General features: G+C 42.2%; 1 protein-coding gene across 2 annotated transcripts; it reads right to left on the bottom strand.

Annotated features, from left to right (window-relative positions):
* Positions 1-163: 163 nt before the first annotated feature.
* On the bottom strand, positions 164-17,304 carry LOC311245139 (FYVE, RhoGEF and PH domain-containing protein 6-like). Of its 2 annotated transcripts, none has more exons than XM_084334933.1 (21): positions 17,145-17,304; positions 13,761-15,735; positions 10,455-10,566; positions 9,402-9,469; positions 8,926-8,956; positions 7,230-7,381; positions 6,585-6,741; positions 6,318-6,405; positions 5,638-5,688; positions 5,425-5,483; positions 5,234-5,305; positions 4,780-4,848; positions 4,564-4,656; positions 4,382-4,461; positions 4,200-4,296; positions 3,908-4,054; positions 3,537-3,657; positions 3,301-3,386; positions 3,086-3,214; positions 2,304-2,443; positions 164-1,066 (listed from the first exon to the last, which is right to left on the bottom strand). In XM_084334933.1, exons 1-21 carry the CDS (start codon positions 17,152-17,154, stop codon positions 1,030-1,032), a joined length of 3,774 nt encoding a protein of 1,257 aa, XP_084191059.1. In that variant the 5' UTR covers positions 17,155-17,304; the 3' UTR covers positions 164-1,029. The 2 variants fall into 2 exon arrangements, with proteins under 2 accessions (XP_084191059.1, XP_084191060.1); XM_084334934.1 differs by having other exon boundaries at positions 3,091-3,214.
* Between the last annotated feature and the right edge of the window lie 269 nt (positions 17,305-17,573).

The raw sequence follows: 17,573 nt of genomic DNA, 5'->3' as shown, positions 1-17,573 counted from the left end.
TGATGTAAACAAGACGATATTCTTTCTCTGGTCTGCACCCCCTTAACAATTGTGTGTATTGAGCCGTACTGTATTGTTTGTACCCATTCTGCAATCTGTTAATAAAGTTTTCAATCAATCAATCAGATTTGACCAGTGGCAACCCAAGACGAGACAATTATTTGTATGATAAAACAATATTTATTATTACAGCAGACAGTTGAACAAAGCGAAATTAAAGCAGTAAATATAAAAGTCGTAAAAATGTCACGATTCATTACAATCATATAGACTATCATTTAGTGCCCATCTAAACACACAGTATTTACATATAAGATACAATAAAATGTTGAGTCCAATCAACCAAGGGGGGATAAAAGGAGTCCTAACTGCACCATGGGAGATTATTAGAAAATCTCGAGTTCCATGTTTTGTCATGTTTTGGGTTTTTTCCCCCTTCTGACTAGTGTTGTTAACAAGCAGATATTCTTAGTGCAGGCGTGTTTTGTGCTGTTTTCCAACCCATACAAAGGTTATATAGGGATCAAATTATTATTAACAAACATTTGAATTATTTTTTATTTTCTAGACATGGATCAACAGAATTTGACAGTGGTACTTTATAACCCAAATCAATCTAAGGGCCATTATGATATGTTACACTGACTAAATACTGTGACAGATACAACTCTCTAAAACAGAGCTATAAGAGACTAGGCGTGTTCCATAGTCTTAACTTACATTCATACATTCATTCTTATCTACAAGCCTCAATGCAACTAATCTGCAATAATAAAACCAAAAAGTTAGACAAACCTGCTAATAACAATAAAATATTTGTGAATCATTTAAATACAGCCCTTCATTTGGTGTCTCCCCATGGTCATGTTTTTGCTGTGTCCAGAGAGCACTGAGGTATTAACTAATTGGCTTGGACATCATGTCGAGTTTTGTCATGACAGCTGACATATAATGTTCACATTGCCAGATAAGGGTGAAAAGGCCAGCCGAACCATCCACTTCAAACATTGTGTCTGTCTGCAGATAGTATCACAGCACGGTTGCTTCTTTGAATGATTCAATCCATCTGAAAGCAAAATTTACAAGAAGATATTCAGTCTATAACCAGTTGAGAAAGGATTGGTCAGTCTCCTCTGTGTATATCACTATGACTTAAGCACTCTTAATGATACAGTAGCCTGCTATTCTGTATTCTATTAGCTATTATTATGATGCACTCTTAATATAAGATTCAAGAGTTTATTTTAATAATACATTTTTAATATAGGTGATTGTTCACATTTATATTATTATGATGTACTGTCGTTCAGTATTCTATTTACATTATTATCATTGTTCAGTATTCTATTTACATTACTATTATTGTGATGTACTCTTAATATAAGCATTCAGTTTTCTATTTATATTACTAATAATTATTGTGATATAATATAAGTGATGTAAGTATTTGTAATATCATAAGTGATTGTAATATAAGAAAGTTCGTATATTTACATGACTAATAATTATGTAAGGGATAATGTATAGCTACGAGGTCATTGTCGCAAAATAATTGACCGACAGAGTTTAAAATACAGAGGCGCAGCGCAGAGGTGTTTTAAACGTCAGTGAAGGTCAATTATTTTGCGACAATGATCGAGTATAGCTATACATTATCCCGCTTATTACATGGCTAACTTACTAACAATATACCTAATTCATTTTACATCGACAAGACGAGATCAAATGCAGACGCAGTTCTGTTCTGGCTCTGCTGTCATCATCACACACACTCCGCTGTCAGTGCAGCCAGCAGGTGTGTCTGATTGGCTGCACTGATGCAGTGTGTCAGTGGCCTTGATTGCGAACAGCTGCGCACAGCGGTCATTATTGTTCGGCAGAGGTCCGTTATCGAGTAATAACGGACCTCTGACGAGCGCTATTGACCAATCACAAGCAATCATTTCGGCGAATGTGAAAACGCCATGTAATAATCTGATATAAGTGATTGTTCAGTATTCTATTTGCCTTACTATTGTGATGTAATCTGTTAATATCAGAATCCATCTATTAAATTATATAAAATTATATTGTTAATAGAAGTATTACATATTATATTTACATTACTATTATTGTGATGCAATTTGTCAATAATTAGAATCCATCTGTATTAAATTCTATTAATAAAAAATATTCAGTATTCTATCTACATTACTAATATTGTATTGTACTATGTTAATGTAAGTGATGGTTCGGTATTTACATTATTATTGTGACACTTTAATATAAGTAATGACTTGGTGTCATTCACTTCAGACTGTTACCTCTGAGCCGTCTGGATGTCGTCGGCTTTGAAAATGTAATGGAGCGTGTTTTTGTGGTAGAGCTTGAACTGCGACTGCTGAGAGGAGTCTTCTGTCAACATGAACCCCAACAGGGGCTGGCTCTCCAACGCTGCCACATCCTATAACACAGACCAGGGAATGAGAGACAGATGTTACCATGTTAACTCTTTGTTGGGTCATTTCCTATATATAACGTATGGCATTGGCTTTTCTTGACAAAATAAAATTTAAATACCAACAAAATGGCATTAAGTAAGTGTTTCATCCTGATTTTGATGCGTTTCTTAAAAATCATAACAGCGATGTTAACCTTAACTTTTTAAAGCAATGATCATATTGTATTGGATGGAGCTTTTCTTAGTGGCCCTAAGAGCAGTGAAAAAAATCTGCCACTTTTGAGTAATGGGAACAAATAGAATTTGGCTATAAAAATATATGAAAAAATGTTATTTATTTCTTACTATCATGCACTTTGCTACTAAATAATCGTCCTTGCCTATATTACTACCTACTATGCCAATACTGTAGGTCTTTACTACTATGCACTCAAGTCTGTAGCATTCAAGTTCAACACTGTTTTGATGAAGACAGAGAGTGGTATCCTTCCTACTGACCTGTTGTACAGAACTTGTCACTTTGGATAAAAGCATCAGCTAAATTACTAAATGTAAATGTATAGTACATCCAGGCACATGACTTAAAATTACAAACAAGTAATTTTTCACTTCATGGTCACTTAAATATGTACAAGGAGAACTGACCTCACTGGCAGCGTAAGTGTAAAGAACCTTGTCCTTGATGACAAACCACAGCCTCTTCCCCTGCTTCCTGTTGCCCTTTAACCTCTGCAGGTAGCCGCAGATGGAGTTTTCGCCTGTGTTCGCCAACACCTTAAACAAGCCATTGGAATTGAATGAGACATCTGCTCATAATCAGTATAACGTATGAGTTACCAGTCAAACAAAGTGTCAGTCACCTCTTTGAGGGCAGCAGGTATTTTCTTCTGCTTTCTGGTGAAGGGAAAGCCAGACTTGCCAGGGGATGGTGACAGGGCCTGTTCATCTAGAGAACGAAAATCCAAAACAGCTGGGTAAACAAACAATACTGAGATGATCACCACCACCCACGGCTTAGTTACTGCTAGGTGTGATGTATTGTTCTACAGACTGACTACCACCTCCGACTGCACCAATATTAAAGCGCCAAACCTACCGGTACTTCTCTGCTGCTGGAGTACGAGGACGCACTGATCACACACCCTCACCAGCTGGTTCTTCAGTATCTTCAGATACTCCAGACAGTGTTTGTTGGAAGAACACGCCTGGCAAACCACCTGATAAGATCATCAGAATTGGTTAACTTGACATACGATTTCTGTTGGTGTTGATATTAAGTGTTTAAATTATCCATTGCATGTCCATTAATACATTTATTCACATGTGTTTATAAGTGTGATTTCATTTGGGGTTCTTTCCTCGGATCCTGACATCATTGATTATTTACTCATCTTGCCGGAAATTATGTCGATTAGTGTGAAACGGCTGCCATTTCTTCCCAGCTCTAACCCTCCCGTGTCCCCTCACCTTTCCACACGCACGGCAGTGGTGGCGTCTCCATGTCAGCGTGAACTCACAGGTGCAGATCATACACATGGTCGCCTGTGGGTCAGGGATCCATATGGGGGCCTTGGAGCCTAATGGGGCCTCACTGTCATCGTCCCTCAGCTCTATCTGGATAGGAGACAAAAACGCAGGAGTTATTACTTAATGATAGTGTCACAATGCTATAAAGCCGCTATGTCAGCGCTGGTCACAGCGACAGGAAAGCATACAGTACAAACGAGGAAGGAGAGGCGCAGAGTCGTCTCAGTCTCACCTCCTCTGGTGCCTTGCCTAAGGTGATCATCTTCCTCGTATAGTCACTGATTGCCATGGCGATGGCCTTCAGCCATTCATCCCCCTCTGTGGCAGAACTAGAGGAAGAGATTAGGAAGCGTGAGAACATACAGTCTACAGACATCATTTGTGCAGACGTAACTTTCTGACAGTGGCCCTTACCTCGCAGAGAGAATGAAGGATCGTTCCACGCTCTCGATGTTCAGCGCGTTCTGATAAGCCTCGCGGCTCGGCTTGCTAACCTGCAATTATATCCATTGTGAACAGAGCAGCAATTATAACCTTTTCGTACATCACAGATGTGTGTAGGAGGAGAGAGCGGATAAAAGCTTTTTAGTGCTCACCTTCATCCCCGCCAAAGACAGCATATTGTTGAGTTTATACTGGCCACTGTGGCCAGACTTAACTGGTGTTGTGTACAGCAGCGTGTCGTTGAACTACAGGACGAATTGTACATTTCAGTTCACTTCACCGATATTCCACAGAGGAAGAAATTCAAATGGCACCACAACAGCTCTTTGGAAAGAGTCACAGAATGGAGGCAACACTGAAGTACCAACCAGGAAGAACATCCTAGGCTGCATCACTTTTCTGGATAACTTCATCAGAATGCCCTCTTTCAAGAAGACCTAGAAAACACACACACACACACACACACAAATTAGATAAGAATGCTTCCTTATGAGGACCCATACAGGAAAGTGTATCAACAATGGAAGTCTTACAACATTAAAGCAACAATTCAGGTGTTTTATTAGAATGCTCCCTGACCACCATGCCAAGTATAAGGTCTGCGTTACTCCCAATGTTTACAACCATTGCAAATGTAAACATACAGCCTAAAAATCCATGTAAAACTTTGGTTCAAAGGGTTAAGACACTTTTGAGTATAACAAAATGTCTCATCGTTATATTTTGTGTTCAGCCGTGAGGATACCCTTTATTTACATCTGGATTGCAGAGTGGGCCTATTCCTTTTTTCTTTTTAAGCGATAAAAAGGAAAAGACACCTACCCTCCCAGGTTGGACTATCTCATGGTTCCCGTTCAGATTGCACTGCACCTGGATCAGCTTCTGGAAGTTATCCTGGGGGGGGGGGGGGGGGGGGGGCAATAACTGAAGATCAGCAACCTGCAGAATTATACTGTATCACAGCATCAGCTTCACTGCAGAATTGGTGTTAACTGCTGATTTCAGACTCTCACCCCTTGTTTCATCATGTCGTTGGCATGATTAGCGACCTCTTTCACGATGCTAATAGCAGCTGTATGGATACAATGGACACAAAATGTAAGACCTTTTAGTGAAGGTATGGAACAGGATTACAATAAAAAGGAAATACATGTCTCCATTGACACAACCAAGTTAGTTTACAATAGCAGGTATTTCACCTGGCCATGAAATTACTCTTACTGTACCGTGTGTGTCTTTATGATCTGCCGAGTCTGGAGGCAGGTTCTTCAGGTAGGCTGCAATTACAAACACAATGGCACTCTTAAAAGAAACCCAGTGACACAAAGAGGAGACCATTGGGTAGTACAGCAAGTGATAAGTGCTTTGTATTGTGTAGTAAATTCTTGAAATGTAATCAGTTGAAAATCCTGGGTATAGGGTCTACAGGTGCTTATATAATACAATCATACGAGAGTGAAAGTCTTCAACGTTTTGACACAGAGTGATCCGCCTCGATCCATTAGTGACACTGAGCTCAATCACGCTGCTGAAGCTTGTTATGTCACCAAATTTGATTTGGGGTCGCACTTAAATCTCGTTATACAGTGTTTGAGCTGAACAATTCCAAATTGATTTCTGCACACTAGGTGGCAGTGTGATGCCTGTCACTAGGGCTTTCAAGAATCTACTCAAGCTTTTATAAAAAAAAAGAAATATATATATATAAATAATAATAATAATATTTAAAGAAAAATGATTGTACTATAAAAATGTATGATCTGGACTTTATACCATTTTGATTGGTTGTGATTCGAAACATACTGTATGTCAATATCTTTACCAAGGTGAATAATGTGTCATGACCACCTGTCCAATAAGAAATTGACTACATGGCCTAGGGAAAATTTGCCTTTTTCAGAAGTACCTGTGAGCAGCAGTTGATACTGGGGGAGCCTCTGAACAGGCTTCAGTAAGTAATGCCTCAGAGCCAGGTGGGCACATCGTGGACTGGCCTGGAAAAAACAATACACACTTAACAACAGAAACAAATTACAAGAGCAATCACTAACAAAACCAAACACACACACACTCACACACACACACACACAGACAGACACGCAAACAGAGAATCCGAAAGAACCAAAGACACACCCCTTCAACAATAGAGAACAGGTTAGTGCAGCCTCTTTACCTCAAACTCTCGCACCACTCCAGCGAATGCCGAGTTCTTCTTACTCTGCTCGTCCAGTAGAGCCACATTCTTGCTAAACTCTTGGATGTATGTGGAGTACATCTTCAAATAGGGTCCTTTCTTCACAAAGATATCTGCTAGCTTGGCGTTCTCGTCCCTAGAAACCACAAGGCAGACCAAAAAGCTCAATTGTGCCTTGTTTTTTTTACTATGTTGTTCTATCCTTTAGTTAACCCTTTCAGGGTCGCATTATCTCACGTGTGAGATAGGACTCTGAGAACTTGAACATGCTAATGATAATGTAACAAATGGTTAGTGGACAGCTATGGAGGAGTTCTAGAATTTCAATTACATTTTCTATATATATTTTTTTAAATAAACGTACCACCGAAAGGGTTAAGAGTATTGCCAATGAATACAATTACAAACATTCTCAACAGGCACGTGAACTTCCATGTGGAGTGACAGGCATGTTTCTGTATGACTCAGGGCAGTGATTCATGTTCATCATCATGCCACACATTTTTGCTATGAAGTTTGCTAATGAAAAAATCTTGGTTCCTGTCCTACAGGAAGGGAGGGGGGGCGGGGAAGGAAGGATTTGGAGAAGAGGAGAGAAGAGAAGAGAGAAATAAAAGCATGTACCATTTGGCCACCCTCTGCTCCAGCTCTCTCAGCAGGTCCTGGTTGAGCTCGTAGAGCTGGGGAAGATAGTACAGGATCTGGTTCAGCAGCCGCTCCTCAATCACCGGCTTCCCACTCTGACGAGACGCCTTGGACACCGCATCCCGGAAGTCCTGCAAATAAGACAAGAGACAGCCGGAGGGGTCAGACGTAGAAAGACAGACGGGAGAGAAGAACAGACAACCCCGCCTCGTCCGGGCAGATCCAGTGAACTGATATTTCCGTTTTACAGGGAGTGGTCGTTTGAGTGTCACAGAGTAGAGACGAGCATGATGAGATCACAAAACTGAGCATCGGCGGTTTAGAATCAAGCCCAGCCGACAGACGAGACCTACTAATGGAGAGTTGGCATGAAATTGTGAGAAGTCATAAAAGGCTGAGGAATTAAAAGCATACAGCTGGTTATTTCCCTAGGTATTGAATATAAGAGAGAGGCTGTTGTTGACCCTTGACCTTTACACAAAAGAGGTCTTCCGTTACATTACAGAACCGTAACATTTGGAGGGTCTCATGAACCTCTAGTCTTGAAGAAGGAGAGCCTGAGGTGCCTCGCTGGGAAAAGCTGTTTCTGCTTCTCTTTCTGATGATGCAGAGGTATTTTGTGGTTTTTATGAGACATTCAGCAGAGAAACTGCTTACAGAGAGGGGGCCCAGTAAAGAGCCCCTGGGGCTCACATGTGTGAACTCCTCATACGACCACTACAGCTGATAGGATGAACCTCCTCCCTCACCTGACGGTTTGAAGTGATACTACAGGCGCGGCTGAATCAACACAGGCACAATGTTTGTTGATAACATGACGAGTCACTGGGTCAAGCTAGACAGACGGGGATGAGGGCAGACCAGGTACTGCCCACTGTGATAACTAGTGATGACTGGCAGCTGTGATAAATGTGATAAGGGTCAGGGAATTGGGAGGGGACTTACACTTATGACGCATTCCTTTCAACTTGTTATGACTAACTCATTACTGGACTAGATGTGACCAACTGAGTTCCATTACTTCTCGTCCGAGACGTGAGAAGTCAGCCTATACCGAGTCCTACACGCCATGTTGTCATTCCTCCTCCCAATATCTCATGCTGTTCACAAAATTGGGAAGGTTTTCAAATATATAAGCTATTAAACGTTATTTACAACCACCTCCTAGCAAAATAACAAATAAACAATATTATTCAGGTCATTATTTGATGCAATACCCAATATGTGCAATTCATACAGTTTGTTTGGGTCATGTCAGAGCTTGGGTTTCGCACAACACCGCAGGGAGAGACAACATGACTCCGCTTAGGTCCAGACAAACACACTGTTATTATGTTATTGTCGGATCACACAACCACTGAAAAGCCGAGGGAGAAACCATGAAGAATGTGAGCCGTGTGGGTGAGACCGATGGGGAGTAGGGTCCACTATCCTGCATGGGGTGTGCCCCGCAGTGGCTAGCGTAATCAAACACATATGGAGAATCTTGGCTCTCTCTCTCTCTCTCTCTCTCTCTCACTCTCTCACACACACACACTAGGTCTCTCGCCCGCCACTAGATAAAACATATAAAGCATAACTCTCAGCTCTGCGCTCACATTACACAACAAACGTAAGAGCTTGTTTTTCTTATCCGGGTGAAATCTAACAGAGTGGAACATGCCAGTGTACTTACAATGTGGAGCAGCTTCAGGACGTCGACAAACCTGGAGAAACAAAGAAGAGAGTTTGGGTGTGAAGAGGAGGCCATCGTGGAGAAGTGTGTCAATGTATAGAGTCAATAAAACAGGGTTAAGTTACATTTAAGACCTTTTTAAGTCCACTTTGAATAGGATTTAATACCTATTTCACGGCCATACTGGCAAAAAGGTATGAAGGAAAATTACTATGAAAAGTAATTTCATACGAATTGTTGAGGGGAACTGATTATTACCATACTGCTAACTTCACATTTCCCCCAAACACATTTAAACACGGTACAGATAGGTTATCGCAACATAGAAGTAACCTCCTAATCAAATACATTTTAAAGACCCATCAAAATCTTACTTAAGACCTTTTTAAGACTTTTTAAGGCCTAGAATTCAGACAATTAAATGTAGGACTTTTTAAGAGCCTGTGGGAACCCTGGTAAAATGATGGGGGTCTTACACTTTCTCAGAGCTCATGATCTCTGCGGTGATGTGGTGTATCTTGCTCTTCTTAGGCCCACTATCAACCTAACACAGATGTAAAGACAGGACTTCGTTACAATGACGAGACCAATATTTCACCATACTAAAATCTATCTGCAGCAAACATTTAAAAAATATTAAAAGTCACTTACTTTAGATACATAGCTACAGTGCATTACTGAATACTTGGAAGATCAGATATGGTTTCAAATTGCTACAATGTACATGACACAGAATAGCATGGACAAGGACCAAAAAAGTAAGCTCTTGGGACTGAGGCAACAACTCAGACTTGAGAAGGAGGAAACCATTGATGTTTTAACCAGTTTGATTTCATTGTAACATTGTCTCTCCTCTGTTTCACCGTTTTTATTCATGACTTTTTTCATGTTATGCTGTACTGTATTTTTTATGTGAGGCCAACATAAATGCACTTACAGTCTTCTCCAGAATCAGACAAGAAGACAGATACCAATTTCCTCTCTGTGCGTTCAGTAGAAAGCTATCCACCTGCAAGCTAGCTTAACACAAATTGATGGAAGTGGATACGGACCACTAGCCTAGCTGTTGGCCAAAAAACACCTCTCCCAGAGTTCTAAGCTAGGCTAGTGGTCCATATCCACTTCGGTTCATTTGTGCTAAGCTAGGCTAGCTTGCGGCCAGATTTTTACTGAACGCACAGAGAGGAAATTGGTATCCATCTTCTTGTCTGACTCTGGAGACAGTAAGCGCATTTCCCATGATGTTGGCGTGTTCCTTTAATTCACATACAAAGATCACATAGTGCATACATACAGTATACACACACTGTCATCATAATAGTGTACATATATGTGCAGTAGGAGTACAGAGCAACACTGTTGGGTTTCTCACGGTGACATGCTTTTGAAATGTAAATAAGAGACCTGGCAGTGAACAGATGAGTAAGTTGTGCTAGAATAGCACAATAATAGTGTAATTGTGCAGACACCTCAGAACACATCAGGGAAGGGTCATACATTTGTCAGTGCCAGTGCCTCCTCCTCCTCACCTCCTGCTGCCCATAGTCTCCTTTACTGGAGGTGGAGCTGCTGTCGTCATCCCAGCTGTCATCGTCCGAGGGCCCATCATCGGGCCGTGCCGCCTCCTCGTCGAAAGAGTCCCTATCAGAGTGACAGAGTGGTCAGACGGGCAGGAAGCATCTGGCTGGTGGTGACCAAACACACACAAGTGATGAGCAGACAGATGCAGTCACATGCATCTAAAAGGGGCACTTCATAGGGCTGGGCGATAAATCGAGTATACATTTCAATTATAATTAGATTTTTGGCCTACCCCGGGCCCCGGATCATGAAAATGAAATTATTGTGCCACATGCCACGTTGCTCTCATTTTGTCTTGTGTTGTAAATGCAGGAGGGATCCACGGCATGTTTTGTAGAAGATGACACAAAGGCAGTCTTTGATTTCAATATCAATCAGAATAATCGTAATTATGGTTTTTGCCATAATCGAGCAGCATTAATTTAGTTACTGAGAGAGAATGAGATTGACTATGGCCACCAGTGATGTCATCTGGGACATTGAATCCTTGTGTTATGTTAATTACAGCTCAATTAAATGATAGAGGTAGCAGTTCCTATAAGAGTCAAGGTATTGCTATTTTTTCATCTACATCATTTCATGGAGCTGTTAACACAACACACGGATTCAATGTCTGCGATCACATCACTGGTGACCATATTCAAACTCATTTACTCTCAATAACTGTCAAACTAAATGAATGTGTGCAAAACTGTTTTTAACTACTATTTTTGGATGTGTGCGAGATTATGTGCAAAATAAAATCAGCATTGTGCCCCTTAAAAAACATGGTAATATGGTAAGAAATTAGTGTTGCAGATGGAGGATTATATTTCAAAGATCATCTTTTGTGAAATTTGGAATAGCGTTTGCTTTTTATTGCCAATTACGAAAACAAAATTGTGTATGACACTACAATATGAAAAATATTCACAAGATAATACCACAAATTGTACAGCCTACTTGCAGCACACGAATACACACACACACATACACATACGCCATGTACATATAATATATGTGCACACGTCGTAAAATACACATACCCTACCCACCACGCACCCTTTGGGAGATAAGTTCTTTATTTGGTAATAAAGATAGTATGTGGGAAAGAGGGAAGAGAAGAAGTGGTTTGGAATAGAAACACCTGGTCAGCAAGTCATTTCGAGGGAGGGTAAAAATGTCTGTCCAGCTGTATTTCAACATTTCCTGCTCAGAGAAAGTGGGAGCCATGAAAAATAACACACAGGAAATGGGAGCGCTTGACTGAGCAGGAAAATCCATTTAACGATAATCATCAACAATGTGACACACACAACACATGAGCCCTCGTCCAAACACTTGCCTTGGGTCTGTGAAGTGGTTTGGCTGAATGCCGGCCACCTCCAACCATAACAGTGAGATGGCCTGATTCCAAACTACGGTAGTCACTCCACCACTAATCATCATGGGCCTTTGTTGATTCAACCTTGCAACTCTAAAATGACCAGATATGAATAAACTAGGCTATATAACCAGAAACACCACAAATCCCAAACCCCAGCAAATGGCTGTATGTGAATTCACTGCAACTCCCTGAAAGAATCTTGAAAAATAAATGGTTACGAATGAGGCCATGGTTACATGGCTGGCTACCCTGAGAAGCTCAAGGCTCTGTAGGTTTTACAGTGAGAGGGGAGAATTTGGACATAGTGCTTCTAATTATGACCGCTGTGCATTTGTGAGTAGCTAAACGTGTTTTAAATATGTGATTGTTGCACAGTCCCAGGCCAACAGGGTTGACTGACACGCTAAGCTGCCCAAGGCATGGAGTAGCTCACAGTTACACAAATCATAATCCCCAAATCTGCATTTTTCCAAACACTACACTGACTGTACAGTGGTCACTCAAGAACCAAATCATATTATTTTCGATTAATGAAGTGCTGTGCCACCAATATATCATCGTTCTATGTTTTTGTTCTAATAGGACATGATTTGACATGCCATATCTGACATTGTTCCTATATTAAGCATTAAGCTATTTCTTAAATATAAATGTCATATTTGTTTACAGTTAAAGCAATAGACTATAAAGTATGAATTCAAATTAAATACTTTACATTCAATCTTTACCAACTCTCCTAGATCAAAAACTTGGGACATTAACAAGAACATCTCTATTTTCATACAGTCTTAGGAAGAAAAATTTTATATCAGAAGATATATCAGTTATCAGAAGATGTAAGCTACCAAATATTGAAATCGGTATCAGAGCCAAAGGTTTTATATTGTTCTAGTAGGCACACAGTACAAGTCTTTGTGGACTAATTAGGCACAAATAATCTCAACCAGGGTGTGCAGACAACGCATCAAAGAGAAGCTATTTTTGTGGGAGGGCTGGGCGATATGGCAAAAAATGATATCACGATAACGACATCGATAACGATATCATATCACTCTCCCAGTGGGAGGCATGGCCTAACAACGCTCGAGACAGGGGAGGGTAGAATTGGACAATACGAAATTGGGGAAGGGAGAAAAATAGAGAGAAAAAGTAGATAAAAAAAATAAGTTAACCCCCACGGTAACAAGTTGACCACCACGGTAAAATTTTCTTCATGAGGTGTTGTAAATATATATATTATTATAATAATAAAATAAAATAAAACATTTAAAATTATTTTCTACATTTTTGTGGGACCGCAAAATCTTCTTGTGTGTGCATTCACTTTAAAAAAAAAAAAATTGTTATTCCATCACCATCTGAATGATGTGCCACTCAAGCATGTGCTGTTGTTCCAGTCCAACTCCCCAGACAGGAGCATGCTTCTCAAACATACCTGGCATGCTTTCTTTAATACTTCACTCTCATCAACAATGTAATGTAGATAATAAAACACCTTTAGACAGTGTGCTTGATTGTTTTCCCAATCATCCTTTATAGACACGAGATGATTGTTTTACCCATCATCCTTTATAGACACGAGGGAAACCACCTTTCATGGTTGTGACAAGAATAAACTGTAATTAGGGATGTCACAGTCCCATGAGACGTGATTTGAGACGTGTATGTATGTGTGTGTGTGTGTGTGTGTGTGTGTGTGTGTGTGTGTGTGTGTGTGTGTGTGTGTGTGTGTGTGTGTGTGTGTGTGTGTGTGTGTGTGTGTGTGTGTGTGTGTGTGTGTGTGTGTGTGTGTGTGTGTGTGTGTGTGTGTGTGTGTGTGTGTGTGTGTGTGTGTGTGTGTGTGTGTGTGTGTGTGTGTGTGTGTGTGTGTAGACTTGAGACGCTCTACCTCTCGCTGCTACTATGCTTCTGTCGATGTCCAGAGAGTTCCTCCGTGGGTGCGTATGGCTCCTGCTCCTCGTAGATGTTTTCATCTGCATACATGAAGTTCTTCCAGGCCGTTTGGTGGGGCATCACTGCAGTCCCAGCCGGTAGATTTATATAGTCCGGTATCTCCTCATAGATAGGGACTTTCTTGTAATCAACAGCCTGTTTCGTACCAGGATAGAACTCATCTCCATCCACGTTCTGCTCCAGTCCGATGTCTGGGCAGGAGGACTTCCGATCATGCCATGTCAAAACATTGAGGTGCTCGTGGAAGTCGTGGTCCCCGTCCACACACTGTTCTATTTCGGTGGTGGCGCAATTCGGAGTCTGGCCTCCCTTGCCCTTCAACTTGGGCAACATCTTCACAGAGAGCTTCAAGTCCAGGAGCCTCTGGAAGGGGGTCCTCTTCTGTGAGTGTGTGATGTCAGCAGAGGATAAGGACTTGGCTCTCTGCAGAATTGGAAAGGGGCTCTTTGCTGTTTTCTTCCCCGGAGTTGAAGGCAACTCTGGCTTCTCCTCATTTTCTGTGGACCTCTCCTCCTCCATCTCCTCTGATGCTTCCTTCTTCAGCCTCCACACCACGGAGGAAATCTGTCTCTGGGGCTTCTTGGGAGCTACCTTGACAGCCCCATCTTCCTCTGATCTGCCACCGGTTGCCACTGCGAGGGCTGAGCGACAGCCGAGCTCCGGCTGAGTGCGCAGACTGGCGGAGGGAGGAGACTGCTCGAGTTCGCTGTAAAACGCATCCTGCTCGTCCCTTCCTTCCTCTGCCTTCCTCGCCTCCTTGGCCACCGAGAACTCCATCTCGTAGAAGCCATCCTCCCCCCTTAGCTCCTCTCCCACCACATTCTGTGGGGGGAGATGATGGGCGGCGGGGTGTTTGGGTGTTCTCTCAGGTGTGGACAGAAAGGGCTTCTTTCTGGGTGGAGGGGCCGGCGGAGGGCAGGGTTTCCTTGACGGCAGCGAGGGGGGCTGCTTGCTCTTACTGACAGGGGCGTTCTCCACTGGAACAGGTACGTTGATGGACGCGGATGGCCAGCTCATCCTCTCGGGTGACACCTTCACCTCTTTGACACTCATTTCCCTCTCCTCCTCCACCACCTTTTCCTGCCGGGTCATGGCGATCTTTCTGGGTTTCCATGGAACAGGGACAGGGAGGGGCTTCCTTGGAGCGGCTGGGACCGAGGCGCGGTCGGAATGGCACTCACCAAACACGTGATTGGAGCCTATGGAATCTTCCTCTGCTCCTTGTTCACTAGGACAGGTAAAGTTACCATTCATCTCATCGCGCCAGGTCCTATGAGGCAGAGAGGTCACAACAGAGCTGGTCTTATCTACATCCGGGTTGAGGTTTAGGTTGGATGTTTCTGCCAGTTTATTCTGAGCAGGTGTGTGGTGGAAGGGTTTATGGTTGGAGAGGAAGTTATGGGTGGATGCAACCTGTATGCAAACACCTGGTAGAGGTTTGGAGTTCATCACTTGGCAATTGGTGCTGTCCGTCTTCTCCCCTCGGTTATCCAGAGCACCTCGAAATCTACGGACAGGTTTCCTGGACTCGTACGTTTTACAGTCATTCTCTATTTTGTCTATGACCTTGTCTGTGGTGTTCCCCAGACACTGACATTTTCCATCACTGCACAGACAGATAGGAATGGTGTAATCCCAATCTGGCTTTTTGTTATCTTGCTGTATCCCGTTTTTGGAGTTCAGGAGACCTAGTGTCCTTGGGATCTCTGACTTCTCAGACATGGATATCTGCTGCAGGGTCGTTGTAAAGAGTGGTTTTGACTCTGAAGCAGTGGATAGTTTGGAGAGGCAGGGTTTGGGTGCCAGAGCTGGTTTGACCCTCTTGGGTGTGCCAGGGGAGGGGTGTCGGGCATTCCGTCTCTGGGGCACGGCGAGCTTTGGTTTAGGGGCCAACGGTGGCTTCTGCATGCCTAAAGAGACAGGGGTGCAAAAGCCATGCATTAGAAATAGGATGTAAGGAGCGGTTATCTGCATCAGCATCCAACTAGTGAAACTACGGGCAAAACTCAAAGCAACGTGTTAAAGAGAGGTGTTGTATACGCCCATCTTGTGAATGAAGCAGGCAGCCCTATCTTTAATTCCTCCCTACATCCCTACAGTGAAAGTCTCCCGTTATTTTTTTATTTTTTTTTAGCCAGATAAAACATTAGAACAGGCTTCTTATTTACAATGTCAATCTGGTCCAAGAGGCCCCAACAGGAATACAAAAAATATATGTACATACATATATTAATAATAAAGTAAAACACAGTTAGGAATCATACACATAAACAAATAAACACATGCACAGCCTATGTACAAAAAAATGTATTGGAGTAAGGGGGGGTTAAAGTATTATGTGTGTGCGCGCATGTGTATGCAAACAGATGGGTGTCTAGGTAAGAGTATGTTTATGAATGAGTGCTTGTATGTATGTTGTGTGTTTGAGAGGGTGTATGCAAGTGTGAAACTGGTGTATCAGCAAGAGCAAGAGGGATCTACTAAGAGCGTGTTGAGTATATTCTTGAAGGCAGTCAGTGAAGTAAGAGCTGTAAGTTTAAGGGTGTCTTGAAAAGCGTTCCAGTCAGAAGCTGCTGCAAAGCGAAAGGAGTTTCGGCCAAAGATGGTCTTGGAGCTTGGGATATAGTTTGATGAGATCACTTGATCTCAAAGGAGGAGCAGGGATGAAAGATAAGGTGGGGTCTTGCCCATGATTGTCTTGTAAATGGTGTGGGTTGACATATCACATGCTTTTGTTTGTCACACTCAACATTAACAACACAGTGATCCTGATAAAAGCCCAGTCACCAGGCAGCAGGGGGGACCAGATGGGAACTGGGAGGGGAAGGGCAGAGGGGGAGTTAATACTGTAGTTAAAGGGTCAAAATAACCATACGGTTGGCTGACTTAAGTGACTCAGAAGCCTCTGTGCAGAGATCAACTGTAACATGCCGACAGAGACGTACATGAACATTTGTTTGTCCCTGAGCAAATCCAATATATTTAAACCATTATTGTTGTTTTGACTACTCTATGGCCTCATCTTGACACGGAACAAGTCAGAATGTGCAGTGTAACCGTTTGGTGGTTTAGAATGTCAACAACCACAGAAAGATGATTGTCGGACAACATAAAATAATGATAGAATAGAAACGCATTCATGTTTATGAGACCCATATTGCTGATTTGTGGTGCATTCTCGCTCAACTCAAGTCTGCACATTTAGCAGGCCTATTTATCAATATTTGACTATTTAATGTGACACTTTGTTGGCAATAACCAAAGTTATCAGTCATGTTAAAAACGCAAATAACAATGTGACGGTCAATAATAAACGTACCTGAATTCATGATTACTTCAGATCCACATGTCTTCTCTTTCTCAAATCTTTTTCAATCAAGAAAACGACAATTTTCCAGGCGCACTGTAAGCCGTGGCAGCGAGCTGGGTTCTCACTTCACACAATCTAGTTTTTCGCGTGTTTGTGAGCTGTGCGCTTGTAGTCCTGCGCCTGTCTTCACTGTGAGCGCGGCACCGACCGCACTACTATGTTCTCCGACGACTCGACGAGGAACGCTTTTCTGCTGTTTTTCTACCGAAACCCCACTAGAGGTCCCCTGGAACCGCACATCAACACACAATGGAGTTTTGCATATTGGTCCTTGAATTGTCTCGTTTTCACATCAATGTGGAACGCCCTACCCAAAGCTGTAAAGTAATGTGAATCACTACCCACTTTCAAAACCACTCTCAAAGAACACCTACGGGA

Source organism: Notolepis coatsorum (genome assembly GCF_963971535.1).
Source record: "Notolepis coatsorum genome assembly, chromosome: 18".
In the NCBI taxonomy this organism is placed as follows: Eukaryota; Metazoa; Chordata; class Actinopteri; order Aulopiformes; family Paralepididae; genus Notolepis; species Notolepis coatsorum.
The sequence above is the reverse complement of the archived record's forward strand: the minus strand, read 5'-3'. Positions and strand labels throughout refer to the sequence as shown.